We start from the raw sequence: 12707 nt of genomic DNA, 5'->3' as shown, positions 1-12707 counted from the left end.
CTTAGACCCTCACCTGAATTCTAGCCACTTCCTCCTGGTTTTCCTCACATAATTCTGCCACAACTTTATGTGGTCTCAGAAGGTGATGGATTATGAATAGTTAACTGTAGAGGGAGCTCTATTTATGTAACTATAAAAAAGTTGGCATCCACTCTGAAATATAACTTTGCAGTGATGTGACAACTTTGAGGTCATCTGTCCTCCTGTATGTAATTCACTCGCCATGCTCCTATAATTATGCACTAAATCATTTCATCATTTCATAAAGCTACACTGGATGGGATCATTAGTTTGTTCTAACCTTTGTGCCCTATCTAGGGTGAGTAGACATTTATTCACATCTCCCCAGGAAAGTTTACACAACAATGTCAAAACTCACCTGTATATCAAAAAGTGAATTTCATTTTTGTAAATCAGAACCAAATAAAATAAAATAAAGAACCAAGAAAATTATCCCATGGAATGCACATGGATTTTAATGAGACCAGAAAATACTTAGCAAAAAAATTCAGCTTTAGGTTAAAATAACTCAAAACTGAAAAACTTCATAATCTATCTGACAAGCACAAAGTATAATGTTTAAAATATGATTTAAAAGATGAAGGATCAAGTAATATTAAAACTAAAAAATGACTTTCTATAAAGAAAGCTATAAATCCATGGGAGTTTATTTAGGAGTATTATAGAAATTTATTAAGGTAAATTGAGGAAATATACTCATGAATACAGAACAGAGTAGACAGCTGAAGTCGTCCTCTGATCTGATGGGGAACAAATCCACCTTGCAGGCAGGAGCAGGGAGAAGGGGCATGTGACCCTTCTCCCTCGTCTTTTAAGCTGTCACTTACAATGACTGCCTCCTTTGGTCCCTAAAGCCCAAGGTCATGGATAGAGCAAATACCACTACATATAAAATATTGCTGATTGAAAGGAACTTTGGCAATACATTAACCATCATTTCTACAACATAATTATTGAACAATGACAATGAATACTATTTGTCTTTGTTACATATTCTCTCTTAAAAGCTGACTTAATTTTTAAAATAACATGCAGTAGCAGCAACTGAGATTTTACAATTTTAGACTGGTTGAAAAATAATTGAGACATTTTCTTTTAGCATTAGTAGAATAAGTTTGCCCATGCATGAACACTTGAAATTAGTTTTTTCCACTTTTGAAATATCAAGCTGTATTCCAAAGCAGATGTATAAATTTCTAGCCTTTGGCACAGCGTGTCAAAGCCCACACACAAGAACAAGAGCAGCAGGTGGCAAGAAGTGGGAAGTTGTGTGACTACAAATGTTCAAGAGAGGCTAAAATATAGAACAGGTTGTGCCCCGATACAAGCACTGCTTATACTAGACACAATGTGTTTGGGTTCATATTCTATGCATCAACAAAATTGCTTCTAGCTGAAGTATTGCTTTTACCAATAGTGTGCGTATATGAACATGATTGGCTCAGATTTCTACAATTTATGTGACATTATACCTGCGAGACATGGGTCTCTGGAGAAGTCCCCACTTCTACAGCGAAGTGTAGCATGGGTTCTCTTATTGGGTTCAAGTAACTCAAGCAGAACACAAATGCTTTTCTTGAAGTCTTTGGAATGAAACAGCCTGTGCTGCCACATTCCTCCTGGCAATAGCACAGATTCTGCAACTTTGCAGCTTGTCAGAAGCACTACTAGATTTTACTCTTGTGTCCTAATCTGAACCCAAGATGTGTTCTCATTAGTATACATTTCCATAAAAAAGTACAGAAACCCCTGGGCCAGCATAGACAAAAATAAAAACATATCAAATGAGGTGTGGTAGACACAAATACAGTTTTTATATTGATGTTTACAAGATATTTGAAGAGTGTATTAGCATGACCTGGGTTAAAAGAGTTACAACTGATTTTCATATCTTAGCCACAGTGCTGCTAGCAAAAATCAAATATTAAATGTGATAAACAGATATGGCGACTGAGAAATTTACACTGAATGATTATTCAAAAATGATCTGTTTTTAGCTAACCTCATACAGGAGTCAGTTTGGCAGCAAAATCTTAAAGGTATCTTGTCCATTCTGGTGAAGATTCACAAATTATCTTGGGTTACAACCTTGGAGCAGGTCAAAGGTCATACATTTTAGACAAACATGGTTAGATGATAATCTTCCATCAGAAACTCTGAATGCTGAAGTTCCTTCAATGGTTACTACATAGTAATCTATTAAAAAATATTGCCATTCTTTCTCCCAGCCATTCACCTGTAACTTTCTGCATGAGGCTTGCCTATGCTACATTAATAGCAGAAAATGTCCATGGTTTCAGGGACTATAGGGAGATAATTTGAAGAGTATACTTACACTTGTGATATACTCAATATCACTTGTGATGCCAGTAATAACCAGACTGTCTCTAATTGGTGTTCCCATAAATTCCAAACAAGAAAGTCTTAGATGGTATATGAAAAACAGCATGTAGTACACATTCTTTACTCTTATGTCAGCCCTATTATATTAAAAGCTTAACCAGGCAGTTCAGCATGAGCATTTACTCCCATTTATTGTCCTCAATCAGAATATTTTCTGTGCTGGTGAAATTCCTATAATTTCCTATGAAGTGGGACAGGGGTTGCTATTGCTTTCAAACTTGAATTTGTAGAGAACTCACTGTACTTGCTGTTTTTTTTTTTTTTTTTTTTTGTGTGTGTGTGTGTGTGTGTGTCAACTTGACACAAGCTAGAGTCATCAGAGAGGAAGGAGCTTCAGTTGAGGAAATGCTTCCACGAGATCTAGCTATAAGACATTTTCTCAATTAGTTATCAACAGGGGAGGATCTAGCCCATGGTAGGTGGTGTCATACCTGGGCTGGTGGTCCTGGGTTCTATAAGAAGGTGGGCCAAGCAAGCCATAGGAAGCAAGCCAGTAAGCAGCTCCCTTCCACGGCCTCTGCATCAGCTCCCGCCTCCAGGATCCTGTCCTGTTTGAGTTTCTGTCCTGACTTCCTTCAGTAATGAACAGCAATGCTGAAGTATAAGCCCAAATAAACCCTTTCCTCCCTAACTTGCTTTTTGATCACGGTGTTTCATTGCAACAATAGAAACTCTAAGACATTCACTAATTTTCAGATTTTCACCTCTTATTCACTTAAGTCATGAACTACTACTTTCTTTTAACATAGGAGACTGTCCCTTAAGCATTTCTTTTGGGGATCCTCTTTCAACTATTTTATTGTCTTAACATAGAGGCAGCCACTGAAAATGTCTTATGACCTATAGAAGCTTTGAAATAATAAACATATACATTTTACATAAAAACCTTATTTTTTTCATTACACAGAAAATAAATTCTAATTTAACTTTACTACATAAAAGTAGCTTTGTTTCTAGGAACTCTAAGTAAAAGGAGGATTCAGAATGGGAGGCAAAAAGAAATTGAACTGGGCTATGATAGCAAAAAATGAAAAGGGGTCTATATTCTGAAAACTTGAAATACATAGATGTATGACCATAAAATGCACCTAATGCTTGGTAGAATGATAAAAATTCACTTAGGAAAATATACATTATAAGAACCACTAACAAACTGTCAGTTTTGCTTTGAGATAGCTTGCTTTAAATAAATCTTTTACTGTGAGTTTTGGAGTCTTGAATTTGTAAGCTTACCACTTAGTTTCAGTTTTAAGTTTATACTTGGTGGCATAGTGTTAATATTCATTACCATTTTAAAGAGCTGGCTACTAACACAACTATTGGTAACTATTGAATCTGTGTTGCTCAGGATGGGGAGGGAAGAAAAAAAGGAGGGAATAAGATAGCATGGGATGGGATGGGATAACATGGTATGGGATGGGATAGCATGGGATGGGATGGTCTTTTGTTTCTGCTACACTATCAATAATGGGCTTTCTCGAGGGCTCCTATTGGATATCCTGTTGTTGTCCTGAGTTGTGGAAATCCTGCAGTTTTGGATCTATAGGTTCATCCCCTTCACATTCTCTGACAGTTTATGGATTCAGTGGATGTTGGGGTGCGTTAACTCATAGTTCTGGGCCTAGGTGGTAGCTGGATTGGTCAACGCTCCAGCTTTCCCTCCACATTACTATCCAGGCAAGTTCTCCAGCACTGCCTTGGCTAGTAGCATGCCCAGTGAAGCCTGCAGCAAGGCCGGTTCTCAGGTCCTCAGGTCCCAAGATCCGTCAAACTCACACTCACACCACCAGGGCCAGTTCTAATGTTTTGCCCAGGTGAGGTGCAGGGCTCTCTCTTCCTACTGCTGCAGGGGATATATGGGGGTAAGGAGTCAGCTTTCCTGCTCTCATGCCCTCAGGGTCAACGCTAGCATGTTGTCCAGGAGTACGCAGGAACCGCTCTCCTGTGTGCAGCAGCTGTTGAGGGGCAGGAATAGCCCTCTCACTCTCATGACCCTGGTGGGCCAGCTCTCTTGCCTATTGCAGGTAGCATGGGGCAGGGTGGGGAAGGCATCTTTGCCTCACCCATGCCACCACATGACAGACAGGGGAGCAGGGTCAACTCTACTGCCCTTACCACCCTCAGAGAAGGCTCACCGGTGTCCCTGACAATAGGTTCAGCTCTAGTGTGCTGTCCTGGTGAGTTGCACACCAATGGTGAGGGGTGGAGTTCCAGGGTGTGTTAAGCTCTCCCCTGAGAGGTGGGGCCAGCTCATCTGCCATAGTATCCAGCAAAGAGCTGGGCCTATTATCCCAGGGCAAAAAGGGCAGGGCTAGCTCAGCTCAACCCTCAAATTTCCACACATGTGGTTCCTATCACCCACTGTACTTATGCAGGCCATGGACATCATCACAGACACCAGCTGACACAGGACCACAGACCCAGACATGGCCTTCTGCAGCAGCCGGGTCCCAGGAAGTCACCATGACCCCCATGGCAGCACAGGCCATCCAGATCAGTATGGCACAGTATGGCCCTCAGAAACGAACATGTTCCCAGGTGACTGACCAGAACCTGGGAATCCTTCCTAGTTCAAAATTCTTGTAATTGTAATGCGTGTGTCTTATTTAAATTGTGAAATTAGTATTTAAACTAAAGTAACTTTTAAACTTAAAGCAGAATTCCAGAAGTCTAACTACAGTGCACTTAGGTTTCAGAGTAGTGCAGAGAGAATGGGTCATGTTTAGTCTTTATAGTATCATGGAGCTTTCCCTATGTTGTCCACTGCTGTATGACTAAATATTCATTCAGATATTATGTGTGGAGACATACTGCCAGGCACCCAAACTGTATATGTTTATTAACTAGACAAACATGAATCCTACCCTCATGCAGTATGTTCCATGCTAAAAAAAGAGAGTGCTAAATAATAAACTCATTAAAAATGAAGATAGGGTCTTTAACCCAGGAGCCTGCATGGAACTGACCTAGATACACTGCATACATGTTACAGTTATGTAGCTTGTTCCTCTTGTAGCATTCCTAACAGTGGAAGCAGGGGCTGTCTCATACTCTTTTACTGGCTTTGTGACCCTACTCCTCATACTGGATCACTTGCCCAGCCTTAATACTTGGACATGGGCTTAGTCTTACTGCAACTTGATATGAAATGTTTTGTTGCTATCCAGTTGAGACCTGCCCTTTCATGAACAGAAACAGAAAGGAGTGGATTGGGGGTGGGTGGGAACAGAGGGGAGTTGGGAGGGAGCGATAGAAAAGGGAGGAGGGAGGGGAAACTGCAGCCTGGATGTAAAATAAATAAATAAAGCCCTTCTACATACAAATGGTAAATGGGCTGAGAAAGAAATCAGGGAAAAAACACCCTTGACCATAGCCACAAATAATATAAAATATCTTGGTGCAACTCTAGCCAAGCAAGTGAAAGACCTGTATGACAAGAATTTCAAGTCTTTGAAAAAAGAAATTGGAAAAGATATCAGAAAATAGAAAGGTCTCCCATACTCATGGATCCATAGGATAAACATAGTAAAAATGGCCATCTTAACAAAAGAATCTACAGATTTAATGCAATCCTAATTAAAATCCCAACACTATTCTTTACAGACTTTGAAAGAACAATACTCAACTAAATAACCCTGTACAATAAAAGAACTTCCGGAGGTGTCACCATCCCAGATTTCAAGCTCTATTACAGTAGAATAATAAAATTCACCTAGTATTGGCATAAAAACAGACAGGTAGATCATTGGAATCGAATCAAAGATCCAGATGTAAATCCACACACCTATGAACATCTTATTTTCAACAAAGAAGCCAAAATTGTACAACGAAAAGAAGAAAGCATCTTCAACAAATGGTGCTGGTATAACTGGATATCTGCATGTAAAAGAAAGCAAATTGATCCATCTTTATTACTTTGCACAAAACTCAAGTCCAAATAGATCAAAGAACTCAACATAAATCCAAATACACTGAACCCAATAGAGGAGAAAGGGGAATAGCCTTGAATGCATTGACATAGGAAACAACTTCCTAAATAGAACACCAACAGTGCAGACACTAAGACTGACAATTAACAAATGTAACCTCATGAAACTGAAAAGCTTTTGTAAGGCAAAGGACACCATCAATAGGACAAAAATGGCAGCCCACAGAATGACAAAAGATCTTTACCATCTTTACATTTGAGAGAAAGCTAATTTCCAAAATACTATAAAGAACTCAAGAAACTAGACATCAAAATACCAAATAATCCAATTAAAATGATGTATAGAGAATCTCAACAGAAAAATCTAAAATGACTGAGATACAATTAAAGAAATGTGCAACATCCTTAGCCATCAGGGAGGTGCAAATCAATACTACTTTGAGATTCCACATGTCAGAATGGCTAAGACAAAAAACACAAGTGACAGCTCATGCTGGAGAGGATTGGAGTAAAGAAAACTATCCTCCCATTGCTGGTGAGTGTGAAAACTTGTACAGCCTCTATGAAAATCAATATGGAGGTTTCTCAGAAAATTGAGAAGCAATCTACCTCAAGACCCAGATATAACACTCTTGGACATATACCCAAAAGATGCTCAATCATGCCACAAGGACATTTGCTCAACTATGTTCACAGAAGATTTATTCATCCAGTATTCTTACTCTCAGCTATCCCCAGCTTCCATCTGCATATCTCCCTTAGTTTTCCCCAAAGAACATTTGTTTGTTTACTTATATTTTTTTCTTATTTCTATAGACAGCTCTGAAAAAAAGCCACAGAGAAATAGTTAAAAGTTTAGTGTTCTGTGCTGGAGGTTCTTATGCAAAATGATGATTCACAGAAGTCAAAATTATTTGAAGAATTTTTTTCTATGTTATCTCTTGATCTTAGTATTTAAACCATAGTTGGTCCTCATTTGTAGGGAGCATGTAGTATTTTTAATGGTAGCTTAGAGTATTACTTGAGAATAAATGTTTCAGTCATTGTCATTACAAAGTCCTAGAAAGCTAAGAGAGTGGATATAAGTTCTTTCAATCAATTCACAATTCTTCCTCACATCCAATTCTTTTCATATTTTATTTGCATAATAGTATCAAATACATAATCATGTAAAATCTCTGCTTGTTAGCTTATTCATGTTGCTTTCTTTTGAAAGAAAGGGTGAGATGGGGTAAGAGGGAGAGAGAGGGGGAGGGAGGGAGAGAGGGAAGGAGAGAGAGAGAGAGAGAGAGAGAGAGAAGAGAGAGAGAGAGAGAGAGAGAGAAGAGAATGCATTTGGGTAGGTAAGGAGGTGGGCAGGATCTGGGAGAAGTTGAAGGAGGATGACCAACTATATTGTATACAGAATTTTTAAATAAATTTTACTTAAATATTCAACATCCTTATTCATCTGGAAAATGCAAATTTTAAAAAGAAGAATTCTATGAAGCTATTTTTATTGCCATCAGAACAGACTCTGTTCATGATGGAAACAACTATTGTAATGTTCCCTCTTAACCCTTACTCACTGGTCATTTTTTGTACCATTCTGTGTTACATTAATGCCAGTTCTAGGTGACTGTTTATTTCATTTGTGCTTTTAAATAGAATACAAATGTGGGGTCTTTTCAATAACACTAATTTGGATGTGTTGGGTTTGGTTTATTCTTCTGCTTGCAAACCTAAACAGTTAGGTTTACACATTAACAGTCCTAGTAATTGCCATCATAACTGCTAGGTTTACACATTAACAGTCCTAGTAATCGTCATCATAACTGCTTAAGTATTTGTCCAGTTTCTTTTGTTTCAGAACCCTCAAAAATGGTGAAAGCTCAACTTGATGAGAAGCTATTTATTGCCATATCTATATGACTCTTCCCTTGGCAAAAAGAAACAAAACAAATTCATTTCTCAAATCTAGATTTTTTTAATTTTTAAGAGTATATTCCAGGAACTACCATTATAAAACTTATTTATTGGTCTCTGATACAAGAATTCCATTACTAATAATCATCATTTTGTATTTATAGGAATGAATGTAAGCAAAAGTGAGATAACAACAGAAGCTTCGTTGAAACCATCTCGGAGATCCTTGCCTTGCCTGGCTCACAGCTATGCTCATTCAAAAAGCTTGAGCCAATCTGCCTCACTCTTCCAGTCAACTGAGAGTGAATCTCAGGCTCCAACTTCTGTAACATTTCTTTCTGCTGATAAGCCTGAGCACGGTGAGTGACAGTTTATATTATCTGCTGTTAAGTTTTTAAAAAATAAGGCATTTTAATAATTGCTTTTTTCCTGCTTTGCTACATTTGGCTAGTATTTACTTAACTCTTTAGGAATGAGTCTGGCGAAAGTAGGAAATCAGTACAGTATATGGGTCCTAGGAAAGGCTAGTTGGCTAGATGTATGTTTATTTTTGTCTTGCTTTACAAGTTGCCTATCCCATGGGAATCTGAACTTTATATTGGGTGTGTTAAGAGGAAGACAAAGCCAGCTCATGAGTCACCAGCTCATATGACTCCTATTTTATATCCCTGTTGATAGAACATCCCTGGCAATAATTTACAGACTGTATTCAGTAATGTGTCAGCAATAAAGAATTCTATTTCCTTTCAAAAAGCACCACCTGAAGACACTCAAAGGAATTGCACACAAAAGTAAGAAATATGTACATAAACACAAAACCTCAGACAGATTAAATATTGCTAGAAAAACAGATAATTCAATAGCAATAATGAAAACTATCAAGTAGTTATTTAGTAAATTATCAATTCTCCAACATAAATAAAGGAGAAATAAAATTATACATATCATCTTAAACAACTAGGAAAAATCACCCCCCCAAAAAAAAATACCAGCAATTAGTACATACCTTTAAATTATAATGCTACATATAAATGGTTTTAATTCTGAAATAAAGGTATAGGTTGACTGACTCATCAGAATACAAAATAAGATCTAGTACTTCCTGCCATTAGGAATCTCACACCATCACCATACACACACACACACACACACACACACACACACACACACACACACTGAGAGTGAAAAAATAAGATAGGCAGCATGGACAATGCCCACAGACACTCAACACAGACAAAATCTCAGCACAGAAGAGGAAAGAAAGCCTGAAATCTCACCCCTAGCCAATAAACTATTCACAATTGATACCTGCTGAGAAACAGAAAATCAGTTTTCTTCCATGGCTTGACACTGGGTATATCAACCATACTCCAAAGTGGACTTCATAAGCAGTAGTTGGCCAACACAAATGGGACTTTTGTCTTTGTGTGTGTGTGTGTGTGTGTGTGTGTGTGTGTGTGTGTGTTTTAAGAAAGGGAAAGAACATAGATATGGCTGGGTAGGGAGGTGGGAGAGGAGCTAGAAGGAGTTAAGGAGGGGAATTAATACCAACATGTATGAAATTCTCAAAAATAAATAAATAAAATCATTATTTTAAAACATGCTATAATGATTGAAAGTTAATTTCTTTCTAGTGATTCAAGAATGGATATTTCAACATAAGAAAATCAATAAATGTAATATATCAGGTAAAGAAACTGAAGGACATTAATATCAAAGTATTCTCAATAGAAACAAAAATGACCTCTGATAAATTCAAAAACCTTTTATCATGAAAACTCTTGAAGAAATTAGCAATATAAGGAATATGACTATATGTAATAGAAATTATATTCAGCAAAGCTACCAATAACATTTTATTGAATTGGGCAAAAGTTAAATCATTGCTCTGGGATCAGAATGAGATAAGTATCCATTTTTGCCTCCTGTTACTCAAATGCATTGAGTAAATGCATTGCTTTTAATCATAGCACTCAACAGGTTTAAGCAGAAGTTCATGATGTTGACAAACTGGGCTATATAGTGAGGTCCAGGCTAGCCCATCCTCCATAGACACTCTCTTTCTCAAACATGGAAGCAGGCAAACAAAGCCACACTACAGTTCCATAGTACTAAAGACAACATGGCACAGGCACAGTATTCAATACATGGACTAATAAATCTCTGCATCTATAGTCACCTTACATTGACAATGTTGCCATCATAGATGTTGTAGATAAAAGAATCGTTAGCAAACACTTGAAAAATAACATGCAGAAGAAACTCTATACCTCTGTATCATCATTCACAAAAAGCAAATCAGAATAGATCAAAGGCCTTGGCATAAACCAGAAACTTAAGAGGGAAAAATAAGAACACTTAAAAATATTCTAAGACTTTTTTTTGGTGTAATATTTTGCAACAGTAGAAAACACACTTAAGGACCACACACTAACATAACACAACCCAGGAAAGGGGGCATGCGGAGGCTACAGGCATAAGCTAAGTCTCTATAATGGACCACAGAACTGGCCAAGACCCTATTGTGCTGGAGACAGGACAAGCAGTACTATATCTAAGTACTATGTCTGGAGATGTCATATTCCTGACCCAGGACCTCTTTGCAGCAAAACCTGTAGGACACTTTCTGTTCTTCACACAACAGGAGGAGGTATAGCTACTTAAACCTAGTCTTCACAATGAACAGAGGTTCATTGCGTCTTGGTGGCTTCACTGGTTCATTTCTCAAGCTGCTCAAACTACAGCAACAATTAGCGAATGTCCCATAGTTTCTGGGTGATATGGGCATCTTCCAGGGCATAGATTCGGGTTTCCATCAGTCTCTATCTTGGCTGCAGTTCCATAGACCACTCCGCCAGAGTGGGTGATGACAGCAGCTAGCCCAAACCTAAGAGATCTTCCCTTTATCCATGGAGGCTCTTATTTAAGATCTTGTTCTTGTGAACACACTTGGGGCACAGCATGTTGTCCTCCAGGTGTGGGGGTGGAAAGTTGCAGGCTGGAAGCAGGAAGAGGGCAATCACTTTCCCTTTCTTCTCAGAGACCCAGGCCTGTCCAGCATGTAACTGCAGCCGAGCCCAACCACTTGAGTTTGCAGGAAGGCTTCTCCCATGAACCACACACCACATTTCCCCATAGGTCTCTGATGTTGCTGTGGATGGCACTGCCTCATTTTTCTTAGCATTGGCTGCAATTCTGGCCCAAGATGCCAACACGGCCTCCGAGGCAGTTGTGGTCACAACAGTTGTGGTGCTGACTTCTTCATAGAGGACAGGAGGCTCCGTAAGGGCAGGTACCTGCTCCTCAGGTACAGGTATAGGGACCACTTCAAGGGGAACTGCCATCTGAGGACAAGGCACTTCACCCTCCTCTGTCTTCATTTTCTTTCGAAATGTCTTCACTCTGGCCTCTTTGGGTGTGTCAGGAACGTTCTTTAAATCGGACATTTGCTCTGGGAAAGCCCTTGCAAGAAGTCGTTTATAAGCATCTAATTTCTGGCCTTTGCTGCTCAGCTTCACTTCCTGGCACCATGCCTGCGAAACATCGCGGTGAATCAGGTTCACTGGGGGCAGATGGGCCGGTAGAGGAGGAATTGGTACCTTCCTACGAGTGGGTCTTGGAGTCTCAGCATCTCCTGCTTCCTCCTTTGGTTTACAATCATTATCTTTCACTGTCTTTCTTTGTTTTTTCCCCTTTGCCGGGCTCTTTGCAAAGGATGTGCTTGGCTGACTGGACATCTGGCAGTCTACTTCTCTTGACTCTCCTGTGCTGCTCCACTCCTTGCTTCCAGCATGCTCCATCTTCAAATCAGATGAACCCGGCAAAAGAAAATTCTTCCAGCTTCCAAATGACCTCTGGCCTCAGTCGGCTTTTTCTCTAAGACTTTTTGAATATGACTCTAATGGCTAAGAAAATAATAAGAATTGACAAATGGGACTGCATCAAATTGAAATGCTTTTGCATAGCAGAAGAAACAAGGAAGGGACAGCTATTCATCTGTTGGTAGATTAATTTCCAGAATAAAGATCTACAAGAAAAAAATAAACACATAAAGAACAAACAATCAGAATGATCAAAGGACTGAGAAGACAATTTATAAATGAAGGAGTAAATTGTTGCCAGAGTCTTCCTGCCTTGCCCACAGTCAGGACAAATCCTTGTCACCTGCCAGTCCCACAGCCGCTCAGACCCAACCAAGCAAACACAGAGACTTATATTGCATACAAACTGTATGGCCGTGGCAGGCTTCTTGCTAACTTTTCTTATATCTTAAAGTAACCCATTTCTAGAAATCTATACCTTGCCACGTGGCTCATGGCTTACCAGCATCTTCACATGCTTCTTGTGCTGGCGGCATCTGGCAGTCAGTCCTTCTGCCTTCCTGTCCTTTTATTTCTCCTCTCTGTTAGTCCTGCCTATCCTTCCTGCCTAGCCACAGCCAATCAGGTTT

General features: G+C 39.1%; 2 protein-coding genes across 2 annotated transcripts in view; one reads left to right on the top strand and one right to left on the bottom strand.

Annotated features, from left to right (window-relative positions):
- The window catches only part of Ano3 (anoctamin 3), a 255321-nt gene that overhangs the window by 52174 nt on the left and 190440 nt on the right, over positions 1 to 12707 (top strand). Inside the window, exon 2 of the mRNA XM_028882377.2 lies at positions 8422 to 8616. Within this exon, the coding sequence (XP_028738210.1) occupies positions 8422 to 8616 (195 nt within the window). The remainder of the gene's footprint in view (positions 1 to 8421; positions 8617 to 12707) is intronic.
- LOC114702100 (developmental pluripotency-associated protein 4-like) lies at positions 10651 to 12312 on the bottom strand. The gene has a single exon (XM_028882379.2). The coding sequence runs from the start codon at positions 12055 to 12057 to the stop codon at positions 11161 to 11163; it is 897 nt and encodes a 298-aa protein (XP_028738212.1). The 5' UTR covers positions 12058 to 12312; the 3' UTR covers positions 10651 to 11160.

The sequence above is a fragment of the Peromyscus leucopus genome, chromosome 4 (assembly GCF_004664715.2).
Source record: "Peromyscus leucopus breed LL Stock chromosome 4, UCI_PerLeu_2.1, whole genome shotgun sequence".
Classification (NCBI taxonomy): Eukaryota; Metazoa; Chordata; class Mammalia; order Rodentia; family Cricetidae; genus Peromyscus; species Peromyscus leucopus.
Note: the sequence above shows the minus strand (reverse complement) of the source record. Positions and strands in the feature narration are given on the sequence as shown.

Bases quoted from the DNA above. Each gene is read 5' to 3' on its own strand.
- LOC114702100 (XM_028882379.2), bottom strand. From the start codon at position 12,057: ATGGAGCATGCTGGAAGCAAGGAGTGGAGCAGCACAGGAGAGTCAAGA.